At 42.2% G+C, this 13775-nt stretch overlaps 1 protein-coding gene across 5 annotated transcripts in view; it reads left to right on the top strand.

Annotated features, from left to right (window-relative positions):
* Positions 1-13572, top strand: part of RGS7 (regulator of G protein signaling 7) — a 127562-nt gene extending 113990 nt beyond the window's left edge. For 2 of the 5 annotated variants that reach the window (XM_053382628.1, XM_053382629.1), the window contains exons 12-19: positions 522-583; positions 780-890; positions 1941-2066; positions 2388-2574; positions 6407-6496; positions 8265-8318; positions 8881-8961; positions 12883-13572. In XM_053382628.1, coding sequence (XP_053238603.1) covers positions 522-583; positions 780-890; positions 1941-2066; positions 2388-2574; positions 6407-6496; positions 8265-8318; positions 8881-8955 — 705 coding nt within the window. In that variant the 3' untranslated portion in view covers positions 8956-8961; positions 12883-13572. The remainder of the gene's footprint in view (positions 1-521; positions 584-779; positions 891-1940; positions 2067-2387; positions 2575-6406; positions 6497-8264; positions 8319-8880; positions 8962-12882) is intronic. The other 3 variants (XM_053382631.1, XM_053382630.1, XM_053382632.1) reach the window with 3 other exon arrangements.
* Positions 13573-13775: the final 203 nt, after the last annotated feature.

Raw genomic sequence — 13775 nt, 5'->3', positions numbered from 1 at the left:
TGGTGCTCAGTGCACAGAATTGCATAGGTGAACAGAACTGTGTACATGAGCACAGATTTGTGCATGCAGGACAGGGGCCTGCAAGAGGGGGGGTCATTGGAAGTGGACACATATGGGAGCAAGAGGAAATAAGTCACTGAGAGTGACATTGTATCACATCAAACCCCAATGTATTTTCCTGCTTAGTATTCAAAGGGTGTTTCCCTAAAATACATAACAATCATTATTTTCAAAGAATATTATCAGTTCCTTATAGGAATCTGCTGCCTATCACTTACATAAGAATCTGTGGAATTTATAGAAGCCGTGAATCTATGTGTCTGCAAACTTAAGCTTGAACATACATAAGCTGGAAAAGAGATATCTTTGCGTGCTCAGCTGCAAGGAGAGTCCTGATGGGCAGCGGGGGTCAACGCTACACACAAGCGCCCAGAGCATATGAAATTCTATTTACTCACGTCTGACAAAGACAACTGAACAATTATCCTCTTACCTTGGTCTTCTGTTTTTGCATTTTGTAGATAAAGTATTGGCAAATACAGCTAGATAGACACCGGTTAAAAATGTCAAAAGTTGCAGAAAGGTATGTATTACCTTCAGTTCTACCAAGTTCTTTAGCAGGTACTAGGTTGTATTGACATAAGAGTGCTGGGAGGCGTTATAATTTTCTAAAAAATAAAAGAAAATAACAGAGAGTAAGTTGCCCTATGGAAACAAGGTATTAGCAGTAATAGTAACAATTCTGTTGTGAAAATGTCAGGTTGTTTTTGTTTTTCTAGTTTATTGGCTTATACTGAGCAGTATGTGGAATACGACCCATTTCTGACACCACCCGACCCATCTAATCCTTGGTTGTCGGATGATACTTCTTTCTGGGAAGCAGAAGTAAGGTATGTTGTATGTGATTTGGACCCAGGCCTTATTTTCAGGTAAATTGTTCTTCTGCAGCTAGGCTTGCTTAAAAAAAAAAGGCAGTTTCCTAACAGAGATGGGGAAATAATATTTTTCAAGTTGAATCCATATTCAGCTTCCCCTACCCCTGATGAAGGAGAAATCAAGGGTTAGGGTTTGGATATCAGTGCTTTCTAAACACAGGGCAGTCACATAACACAAAAAGGAAGTCTCTGAAGCAAGAAATGGGAAAAGATGGCCTGGGGGAGGAGTCATGGGCAGATCCTAAAAATATTGCAGCTTCCATGGAACAATCTCCATCCATACAAATGTACAGTGGTACCTCGGGTTACATATGCGTCAGGTTACAGACTCCGCTAACCCAGAAATAGTACCTTGGTTAAGAAGTTTGCTTCAGGATGAGAACAGAAATCGTGCTCCGGCGGCATGGCAGCAGCAGGAGGCCCCATTAGCTAAAGTGGTGCTTCAGGTTAAGAACAGTTTCAGGTTAAGAACGGACCTCCGGAACAAATTAAGTACTTAACCCGAGGTACCACTGTACTGGTAACGAAGCACAGAAACAGTGGAACTGAAAGCAGCACACTTGAGCACTTTGCTAGGTCAAGAAGCTGAGCTGATTCTACTTCATGAACCGCCTCTCTTCATGAACCGTCACTATTTTTATCTTCAGAAAAAGATCATTAGTCACCAGCCTGCTCTACAGTTGCAGTCTTGGGTTGTGTTTACTGCTTTTTACACATCATTAAATTAGCTTCAAGCCTAGTTACCCTTTAGGGCTACTTCACATGGCATGCATCACCTTTCCCCAAAATAAACCCAGCAACAAACACTCATTTCTGACAGTGTATCCCTGCTTTTCTAGATGGAAATGATGGGGGGATGAAGGGGGAGAAATGTTTGTAGCAGTCCCTAGACTAATCTCTCACAATTTGCTGTAAAATGCTGTCTTGGATAATAGAAAACTGACGAAACCATTAAAAAAAATAACTGAAGCCTTTTGCCTCTGAAAAACCTTCCCCCCTTTTCAGTAAAGAGCCAAACCAGCAAAGAGTAAAGCGATGGGGATTTGGCATGGATGAAGCCCTGAAAGATCCTGTGGGGAGAGAGCAGTTCCTCAAATTCCTGGAGTCTGAATTCAGCTCAGAGAATTTAAGGTAAGAAGGTTTTTGCATCCATTAATTTTCCCTTTCTTGATTTGTTCCATTATAAGCATAGAACTTAGAAACTAATCTTTCTGTCAGGACTAATTCAACCTTCCTGAGAATCTGGCCAGATTATTTTGCCAGAAATTGCAGTCAAATCATCCTATTAGTCATCCTTGTTCATAAGGTATTTCCCCCCATGTTCAAATGGCATTTAAGACACTAAATTGGAAAGGGGGGGGGATAGAAGCTTTGCATCCATGTTTACAAGATTTAGTTAGCAGGATTTGAAATGTAGCTTCACAACTAATGTTTCCACATTTTCCTGTACAGGTTCTGGTTAGCTGTAGAAGATTTGAAGAAGAGACCGATGAGGGAAGTCCCTGCCAGAGTGCAGGAAATCTGGCAAGAATTTCTTGCCCCCGGAGCACCGAGTGCCATTAACGTAGATTCAAAAAGTTATGACAAAACCACACAGAATGTAAAAGAACCAGGGCGGCATACATTTGGCGATGCTCAGGTTAGCAGGATCCATTCATATAGATATATCCAAAGAAACTGCTGGCTAGGGAGATGTATAGCTGTGGAAACCTATGGACAGTTCTTCAGTCCATTTCTACTTTTCTAAATGTACCATTGGCAGAATGTTCAGTATTCACATAATATGCCATATACCTAATCTACACCATTTAAGGTCCATGAGGTCTGCTTTAATTATTCATTCACTTGCTGATTTTAAAAATGGGCACAATTCAGTCAAGCATAAATATATTCCTGGGCTTATAAATACTTAGCTTTTGCCTCATTCTTTCCAGGCACAGGTCTCTGTTTAAAAGCTCCATGTGGCTTCTTTTACCTGAGCTTTCCCCATGAAAACCTGCTCTTTAGCGTTCAATTGGAGCAAATGTTTCCCAGTGCAACTGGAATTAACGCTATGGAGATGGACCTGAGTGGAGACCCCTCAGGTCCACCTCCAAACCTAGACCGGCCAAGATTGGCAGAATTGAAATATAATTTTGCTGGGATGTCCCAGAAGACCCTGCGTCCCGTAGTCATTCTCTCACAGCTGTGCCAGGCCACAATTGCCACCACCGACAAAACAGAAAGCTGTCTTTTGGTTAGAGGCAAGGCAAGTAAGTGGGGACATGATACAGGTGTATAAAATTATACATGATGTGACAAAAGTGGATAGAGGAAAGGTTCCCTCCCTCATAACATTTGAGCACATGGACATCCAATGAAGCTCACTGTTACAAGATTCAGGACAGACAAAACAATATACTTCACTGGTTGAGTCTGCGATCCTATGTTCCCTGGGATCTCCTCCTCCAAGAGCAAAGAAAGAGACCTTGGAGGGGGGATCTGACCTCAAACCCCCTCTCAGCTGCTCCAGAAATGTCTTCAGCCCTTGCCTGATGTTGGAGAGACAACAGTAGACCTGCGGGCAGTAGGTCAGGGGAAGGCTTTGGGAAGGATCCAAAGTCTTCTATTCCCCCTACATAAACCGTAAAATGATGTTTGTGTGGCATGGGATATGTCAGTCCTGGATAAAGTACCTCTGTTTTCTGTCCCACTGGAAAACTTGGGAGGGAAATAGCATTAAAAAGCAACCCCAAAGACTGTAAAGGGGCAGGGAAGAGGGAAAGATGCCATTTCCCCCTCCTGTCTGTCCTGTGTCAAGCAGGGCTCTATATCTGGCAGTTCATTTGCTTTGGGTTCCCCTTACTCCCCCTTGTGGATTGTTCTGTAAATAAATAAATAAAATGTGTCAGCATTTTTTAACAGAGTCAACGATTGCCTAACAACCAGAGTTAGGAGAAGATTAATGGTGCAATCCTATATATATACACGCACATACATGACACACACACACACACACACACACACACACTCAGGACTAAATCCTATTGAGTTCAGAGGAACTGGAAGACAAATGGATTTAACAAGACTTGCAGTAAGGTTTACACTTTTGCTCACATTTTGAATGCTATGCAGCTGTCTGCTCACGAGCTTCTCCAGTGTAGTTGGAAAGGAGTTCAGGTGACTCCATATGAATAGTAAAGGTAAAGGTAAAGGTAAAGGGACCCCTGACCATTAGGTCCAGTCATGACCGACTCTGGGGTTGCAGCGCTCATCTCGCTTTATTGGCCGAGGGAGCCGGCGTACAGCTCCCGGGTCATGTGGCCAGCATGACTAAGTCACTTCTGGCGAACCAAAGCAGCGCACGGAAACGCCATTTACCTTCCTGTTGGAGCGGTACCTATTTATCTACTTGCACTTTGACATGCTTTTGAACTGCTAGGTTGGCAAGAGCAGGGACCGAGCAACAGGAGCTCACCCCGTTGTGGGGATTCGAACCACCGACCTTCTGATCGGCAAGTCCTAGGCTCTGTGGTTTAACCCACAGTGCCACCCGCGTCCCCATATGCATAGTACTACATGCTAAACTAGCAGAGTCTCATACTTTGAAATGAATCTGAGACATGGTGGTTGTTTTTTAAAAATAAGGGTGGTTACTACGTCTGCTTAATTTCATCACAATTTACAGACAGAAATATTTTCTTGGTTGGAAGTAATTCCAGTTTTCGTACGTAGAATGCTATAATGCATTTCAGAACTCTAATCTACATAGCAAATACTATTTTTATGCCACTAGATGGCTGTCTGTAGTCATGTTTTCCACAGAAGCATTCTTAATTGGCCTTATTGTGCGTGGCAGGTAGGCAGGGGATTGTAAAGGTGTTTTTGGTGTAAGGGATTGTTCTATATTTGCTTACAGGCCATATAGTTAAGATAGTTGATGGCACTGAGATGAACAGTTTTGCTTATTAAAAAGTAAATTCGGTTCACTGGCTGTAGTAGATCTACTTAGTTAGAAATGAAAAATTGCAGCAATCAACTGACTAGAGATAAGAGTTGCCTAAATATAAGTGATCCCTTTTTTAGATACAATTTCAACTCTCACAGACTCTGTGCCCTTAACTTTAAGTTCTCTGTTGCCTTGTTCCACCCTGTCTCTTGCCCTTTGTTATATCCCCAATCCTCCAATGCCGCTACCCTCAGCTTTCCAAGGGTGTCTTGTTTTCTGGCAATAATCTACCCTTCCCTGTTGGTATTCACTACATGTGAAACTTCATCCTTAAACATGGATGGTCTCGCTTCAAACCCCTCCTTTCCTTCAAGGCCTTGTCCTTATTCCCATAATCTTTATTTCTATCATGCACACTTTATTTCTATCATGCACTTTGGGGGGGGGAGGGGTGCATGCCCAAAAGTTCAGAATACCTATTTACATAGATCCTTTTCTGAGCAGAACAACTTGGCCTTTGATCATATCATTTTTTCCCATTGCTATTGACAATGGCATTCTAAGGATCTGGAGATCTAGATACAAAGATGCTTGAGATGGACTGAACGACTCAGTCATCCTACACATCTGGAAATTCACTACACGATAACCCTTTCTTATCTGTGTGTGCTGGAACTCCAGGCAGATTTCTACGTGTGGAAGTCAGAGCAATGGATTACGTTTAGAGTTATCCCATAGCTGTTCCAGAATAGCAATCTACCTGCTTTGCAAACAAGAGGAGTACTGACTTGGGATCACTGTTGTTTATAACCTATAGAAAGATACCCACATTATTATAAACACAACATGTCAATTACATGTTAGTGCCCCATTCTCCCTGTTGCCCTTTGTGAGTCTGTCCTAATCTACAAACAGAAAAGTATCTCGATCTCTCCCAATGAACACCTTCCTCGTTCTCTTTTAATGGCAACCGTACCCACCTGAGCGGGGCTGGAACTGAATTCCAGAGAGTTCTGGCTGGAAAAAAAAGCCTTGCTACCAACCATCAGCTCTCACTGAATAAATTTCAACCACCCATTCTGAGCTTTTGACATTCCTTTGTCCAATCCCATCTGTGCTCCTCTAGCATTGCTTGAGAGCAAGCTCATAGCAACAAGGCAGCACAATATATTTTCCTCATGCAGTCAGTCAATGTTAAGAAAATCAGCCACCAAGCACCAACTCAGTCCTATGCCCTCCTGAAGCTCTTGGACAGCAAGTGCAACGCAACAGCGTTGCAACAGCCACAGTATGAGCAAGTTGGGTGAGCTGCCAATCAAACTCCGTACAGTAAATATTTCCTATGTCTTTTGCTGGAACAACACTTCTGTCCATGCTGGGTGGATGAGACCATTCCCATTCGACTGGGAATGCTTTTATACATCCACAAAACTTTTATTCACATTGACATGCATACAATCAGCTGCAGTATCTCTTTTCTGTGTCCTGTCGAAAACAATCTCATTGTGATTTAAAGTTTCCTATATTCCTTTAAATATTTTAGGAGCACATTTACAAATTGATGAAAAGTGATTCATATCCTCGTTTTCTACGATCCAGTGCCTACCAGGAACTGCTACAGGCCAAGAAGAAGGTATTGGTCCATCTTGTCTATGTCTTTCCAACTATTTCAGTGGTGGTTTCTCCTTGCTACCATATTGGCTACTTTCTCACCTTGGGTAAGGTGCATATCCGGTAGGTGAAAAGTTAAGTTTGAGCATCACGGAAAGGATCCAGGAATATATCTGTTTTGCACTTTTGCATGACTGAAGAAGTTACACTAACCAATTCCATGTTGACATTCACATTATCAAATTCATCTAGTAGCCAAAGGGCTAAATCAGGAAAATACCTTTTAAGTAGGCCAAATATCTCTAGAAACAGTGTTTCAGAGTAGTGATTTTTTTCATCTTATTATATCTTATGAAACAATTTACCTTAAATGCATGTAAGACCCTACAGTGCATGCTTACTTGGAAGTAAGTCCCACTAAGTCGAGTGGAGTTTACTCCTATCTCTCATTTAGAACTCATAAGTGTGCTAGGATTGCAGCGTCATAAGCCTTTTATTCTCGGTTGACAGGAAATTCTGTTTCTTTTTTCTATTAGATTAACTGCTATATTCTTGTTAAAAGTGTATCATCTAGACCTAGTGCATGTTCATAGGGAGGCTCCCTTGTGTAAACCCCATTGAAATGAATTTTGATACTATAAGGACAGGAAACAAATGATTTAGACCAGCCCAAATCAATGGAGTGGCTTTTGATGTTCATTGTATACTCTTTTGCTTTAGAAGACCCCCAAACTATATGCGATGCCAAACACATTCGATTGTGAACTGTATATCTTTTTTGAAAATCTAAATAGCAGATGGGGGAAAGCAATCGGAATTGGGACGTTGGGGATGCATTTTAACCCTTTCCTTCCCCACTATATTCCTGCCTTTTGAAGCTGTGATACACCATGGGAGAAAAGTTCCTCTCAACTTCAGTGGGCTAATTGCCATTTCAGGGATACTTTTCTTGGAATAATGGTGGGGAGTAAAGAGCTATACCAGAACCACAGTCCCAGTACTGATTGGGGCTGCCATCCCTGCTATTCAGAGCAAGATATATGGAACAACGTTACATGTACTTTAGCTATTACATTTAATAGCCTGCCTACAGAACAGCCTAAAACCAAACGACCTTTCCTCACTCATTCCAGTTACGTTGCTATTTGTATATCAAATAAGCGAAGATGTAAAACAAGTCAGAAATTCTATGATTTCGGTGGTTTTCTCGTTTCTGTAAATGTCTGGTCATTTAATCAGCATCTCGTTGTTTTGCTTTAATTTTATATGTGTGTGCGTGTGTATATAAATATATATAAAATGCCAGTTTGATCCACTTGCCAGAAATTTATAACCAAAGGCACAGATCCCAAGATTATTGCATGCACCTGTGCGCCACCTCCCAGGTGATCAGCACTGGCAAAGTTGACCGGGCCATCCATCGGCTTAGTGGTGCAGAAACTGTGCGGGAGTACTGGGTGCGATTTCCACACCCACCCACCCTGCAGCCAAGCCACACTCAGTTGCTTGTGTGGGTTCCCATTCCCAAGGGACGTCTGGTCCTGTAAGCCTGCTTCTGCATCCAGATTGCCCTTCCCAGATCAGGCGAAACATTACAAAGCTTTCCTGTTATTTATTTCTCTACACGCTTTTACATCTTCTCCTACATTTGCGTTTGCTTTGTGATTTGTACATGAGCTTTGTGTTTTAGCAGCCCATTGTTTCTTTCTCCCCACCCCCCACCCATGGTCTGTTCTTTTCGACTTCTTTTGTTTCCTTTCCCCTTTTTATTTCTTTTCTTTCACTTTAAGTTTGGAAACACAATGGACCGCCGAACATCTTTTGAGAAATTCACACGCAGTGTGGTAAGTTCATAACCTTGTAAGCCTTTCCGGTTAACAGACTTCCCTCAGGTGGTCTTTGTGTGACAACCTGCTCATGTCACCAAGCACTGTTTTAAACACAGCCCCAGCCGAAATTATTTGGAATAGTTTTAAGTCTGCCTTCCACAACCTGCTTCCTTCCAGATGTTGATGGACGCAGGCTGCCATCAACCACAGCCAGCATGGGGCCAAAGACTGGTGATTATGGGAGTTTAATCCAGCAACATCTAGAAGGCACCAAATTGGGGAAGGCTGGTTTAAATGGCAGGAGCAGCTTAAGCAGGCAACATGGCCACACCGCTTTTCTGGAAACAAAATCCCATTCATTTCCTTTTAAAAAAGAGAGAGAGATTGCTAAATTTTAAAGCAATTGGGTTTATTACATTTCACTCTGCATTTTTTTTTAAACACGAGCCACTCCCACCCCCAAATGTTGTGTTTGTTTTGGAGGGGTTTTTTTTTTTAATGTGCCAATGACTTTGGATCACTTTTTTCAACATTGTGCAAGTTCAAACTAAAGCATTCAACACATTTATTTTTGTAGGGCAGAAACATCCCAATTTTCCCATGCCATAAAAACTGTACACCAACACTGAGGTCGAGCACTAACCTGTTATGAAAAGAGGTAGAAGAACTTGAATTATACTTCAGTTTGTTGATACTGTCTGCTGAATCACGTGCATTTCATGTGTGCGAGTGTGTGTGTGTGTGCATAAGCGTAACGTATTATTGTAGCTTTTGCTGTGACAGCCAGTTGATGAAACCATGTGTGCTGAAGTGATCGTCTGTACTGAACATCAGCAAAGATCATGGTTTTTGTTTTCAGTTACTTCCTAAGAGATCAACCAGCAGCATGCTCCAATCAATATCTTTAATAACTCCCAAATAAGCAAGGCTTAAAATACAACCTAAAGTAGATTTAATGTCATGATAAGGACAATGTAGCAAGTGGAGTTCATGAACCACATTATCTTGAGTAGCTTTTGTGAGCTAAAAATAAAGATTGGGGGGTGGGTGAGGTTTGGATATTGATATTTAGGGGAAACATATATGCTACACATATATGCTAATAACAGAGTACAGTATATGTTTCAGAATTCAACTGGATTTGGAATTTTTCATGCTCTCTTCCAGATCCTATTCATTTCAATGGGCCTTGCACACTAAGATGTCTTTGTGTATTGTGCCAGCCACACCAAAATAAATCATTAGTGGGGAGTTTGAAACAAAAACCCCTATTTTTGCATGGTGGTTTTCCCACAGCATGTTATTCTGTGAATTCTGTATCGTCTGGGGTGGGGTGGGGGGAAAGGGTCTATAAAGCCAGCATTATAATAAATTAAGATGTGTGATTGAAACTCACTTTTATAATTATAGGTAAACTGTTGAACAAAATCTGAAATGGATACAGCATTATCATCAATTATAATATGGAATCATATTATTATGGTTTATTCATATGCCGCTTCTTGGCCCAAAGGCCAGCCAAGTGGTGAACAGCAGATTAAAACAACGTATAAATTACAATGCCATCAGTCAATCAAAATCAGAACATAGGAGGACCAGAAGGCGTAGGATTAGAGAGTGAACCTCTGAGCTGTGGAGATTTCCTTTCTTGCAATGACTATGAGGATGTAACTAATGGAATTAAACAGTAGGCTCACCCGGAATATAGACAGAGAGGAGATGTCTCACTTTATAGCCAGCTAGGACCAGTGATGGTAGGAGTCCAGCAATAACTGGAAGGCATTTTGTTGGCTACCCCAGAAACAAGTATAGCCCAAAGTGCACCAAATACACAGTCACCCTGTTGTGTCTGGCTGGAGCAGTTCAGGCCTTGGAGGTCTGGTATCCAGAGCCTAAGTAAATCTTGGGTTGGCCAGGGTTTGGCTGTCAACCCTGGCATGAGAGTGAGTTGGGGAAATTGCAGCAGCACAGCACAGCAGGTTTGTCAGACATATTGCAAAGAACCAAATGTAAATTACACACACACACACACACACACACACACACACACAATTTACAGAGGGCAGAGAGGCTTCTCGGTAGTGGCGCCCACCCTGTGGAATGTCCTCCCATCAGATGTCAAGGAAATAAACATCTGTCTGACTTTTAGAAGACATCTGAAGGCAGCCCTGTTTAGGAAAGTTTTTAATGTTTGATGTTTTATCATGTTTTTAATATTCTGTTGGGAGCTGCTCAGAGTGGCTAGGGAAACCCAGCCAGATGGGCGGGGTATCAATAATAAATTATTTTTATTATTATTATATCTTCATGGTACTGATGCTATGGAGGAATAAACTTGGTAACAACTGTTCCAGTTCATATGTGACATATTCAAGGTCACAACTTTCAGCACATTCTCCTTCAATATATGCTAGCTTTTATCTCCTTTACTGAATTCCAGTGAGTCATTATGAAAAGTCGTGAGTGAAACTGTACTGAGGTATATGAGAAAGATGCTACTTAACCCCACTGCTATCAGCAACTATGCCGCAGGATGTCAAGAAAGAGGCTGTGGCCTTTTTTAAAAAAAACAAAATATGGCGCTTTTTCTCTCTAACCCAAGGTAACTTCAGCCACACTCCTGCCTTTTATCAGGCATGCTTGCAGAATAGAACAGTCCTTGTTGGTCAAGGCCTTAAAACAGTGTATCACCTCTGGCCTTCCACACCCTGAACCAGTTGCCTTCCATGACAACTCCAAATAATCAATCACAGCAGCATCCAGTTTGCCAGATGATGCTGTAAGCTGCTGTGGCATGACAATAGTGGGTGCAGAGGGTGTCCACCAGGAGACAACATGGAGAGGGGTGTGTGTGTTCTGCACCCAGTACCATGATGGCACCCAGTTTCTGGATGCCAGCAACCTGTGTCTGCACGGGGTCGGTCACCCGTCCATTCAGCAACTGTGTACTGGCTTCAGCACCCTGCCTCTGTCACCACCTCCTAGTGCTGAAAGGTAAGGTTGCGGGGGTGTCTACCTCTCTGTAGCCATGCCATGGCTACCAACCATTACTCAATAAACAATGCCTGCAGAGGACACAAAGCACTGCAATACCTTTGTTCAGTCTGTGCCCATTATCTAAATAATCAGACTGAAATAGGGGGGTGTTTGTTGGGACATCTGGCCAGTGCAATTTGTCATAATCTTGAAAAGCACTTTGTGGCAGCCAGGACCGTCTTTACCCAGGGGTGCAAGGGGTGCAGGGCACCCGGGCGCCGAATTCTGGAGGGCACCAGGCGCCCGCTGCTGAAGCCACCTAAGAGTATTGTATTGAGCTGCTATGTGGCAGCGGGGTCAGCGGCACCTTTGACATGACTGATCTTGCGCCACCTGCCTGCCAGGAGGAGGGGGAGTGACAGGAAAGAGGGAGAGACAGACAGAAAGAGAACGCGTCTATCTAGTGATGGGAGTGTGCGCAGGCTCCGGAACCTTCCCAAGAAGAATTCGAATACGCGCCCTCGCCAGGGCCCTCCCAGCTCCTCTAGAAACAAGCTTGCTCCCACAATGAAAGCCAGACCGAGATGGCTCTCCCATGCATGCGCACAATGCCAGCCCGTCTCATCTTTCAGACGCCACCCTATGACTGTAAGCGCATGTGTGGAGTCTTTAAACCGACTCCCAATGTGTTCTTTGTCTTCTTTAGAAAAGCTGGTTTTAAACAACGCCCCCCCCCCCCCACAAAAAACACCTTTTGGAGCCACGCAGGCGTGGGCGCTATTTATCAAATGATAATAGTGACATAAGGTATAATAAAAGTTAATTTGGGGGCTAAACTAAATTTGGGGGTGCTGGGCGGATCTTTGCACCCCGGCAGTGCATATGCTAATGATGGCCCTGGTGGCAGCAGTAAATCAAATAGTAGCTTGATTTGTTTCAGCAATTCACTCTGTGGCTTCAAATCTTTAACTTATATTGTCGAACACACTGCAGGGAAAATGTTAGGTAGTTTTTATGGGATCAAGTGAATACAGAGTGAAAACTGAAAAGCATGATGTCAGGGCTGCAAAAAACACCATCTCTCAAGAATTCCAACCTCTGGAGTCTTTTGTTTGCTTGCTGATAACTAATGAATTCAATTGGATAAATTTCAATTGGATAGCTGCAAATGGGTACAATGTGTGGCATGCTAAATGGAAAACCAAGCTGCTTTTAGCGCTAGACTTAGATTTATTCAGAGTGTTCAGGTACAGATCCAGACATCCGTATATGTCACTTGAGTTCCCTGCAATTGATTATAGTACACTTGGTGATTTGGCAGCTGAACCAATTTAATGGAAGGCTTGCATCTAAGGTGATAAGGAAGTTCCATCGATGACTTTTATCTGTGATGGCCAATTCAGACATGCATGTCATCTCTTGATATCAGCAGTCATCAAATGTTTAACCATTTGTTGTGAAACAGCCCATACAGGGTTCCTGGGTAAAATGTATTGATGTTACCTACAGTAAGGTAGGTGCTTCGCGATGAACTGGGTTTGCAGTGATCATGCCTCTATTTTTTGTTTTCTTTTGTTTGTCTGTTTTTTTATCTTATCCTCAGGGGAAATCGCTCACATCAAAGAGATTAACCAGTCTAGTGCAGTCCTACTAAAAGGATCACCTTATAGCATGGAAGCAGACTCAATCATTATACATACTTTGTAGCTCACTAATTGCCTGAAGACAGAGGACAGTAGAACAAGATGTTGCATGAGCAAAGGACATGACTCGTTTTCTTTTGTGTATATCAAGGCATTACAGACTCCAAGGGACTCGCTAACCTTTCGATGCCTCCATTTTGAAAAACTCTCTGCTCACTTTCGCCTTCATATCAAGCTGGATCTGTGTCTTTTTGTTTCCTGCAAGCTGAAGTACAGTGAAAAAAGCTTCTGTTAGGCAGAGTTTATTCACAATACTGTCAGTCGCAAACTGGAAGAAATGTAAGAAAACCCCTAAAAATAAAAAATTGAATATATTCATAAATATACCTACTATGACATCACGGCTATTGCACAATAAATTAGCACAGAAGGTTCCATCTCACCGATGTAGTCACATCGAGAAAGAAAGTCTGTGTCTTTGTCTGTTGTCTGTATATTCTATGTTAATGTTTCTTGCATTTATTTTTATACCATATTTTAAGACAAAAAGAACACCTTTTACTCCAAATGTATTAAAGCTGATCCTTTCTCTGTAAATTTGTGTATGTTTATATTGTTGTTTTATCTTTCATTAAAATATGCAGAATCTCTTCCATCTGGTAAGTTTAAGTTCATCGGACTAGCAGGGGCAGCAACATGGTTTTTACTTCCTTTCTGTTTGGAGATGTGCACATCGTCCAAACCCACAGCTAAACTGCACTAGACAGGAAAGGCAAAGAACAGTTATGAAACTGTGCAGCAGGCGGAAAAAAACATTTTATTGGTTTACTTGAAGCAATGATGGCGAAAACTG

Source organism: Podarcis raffonei, chromosome 3 (assembly GCF_027172205.1).
Source record: "Podarcis raffonei isolate rPodRaf1 chromosome 3, rPodRaf1.pri, whole genome shotgun sequence".
Classification (NCBI taxonomy): domain Eukaryota; kingdom Metazoa; phylum Chordata; class Lepidosauria; order Squamata; family Lacertidae; genus Podarcis; species Podarcis raffonei.
Note: the sequence above shows the minus strand (reverse complement) of the source record. Positions and strands in the feature narration are given on the sequence as shown.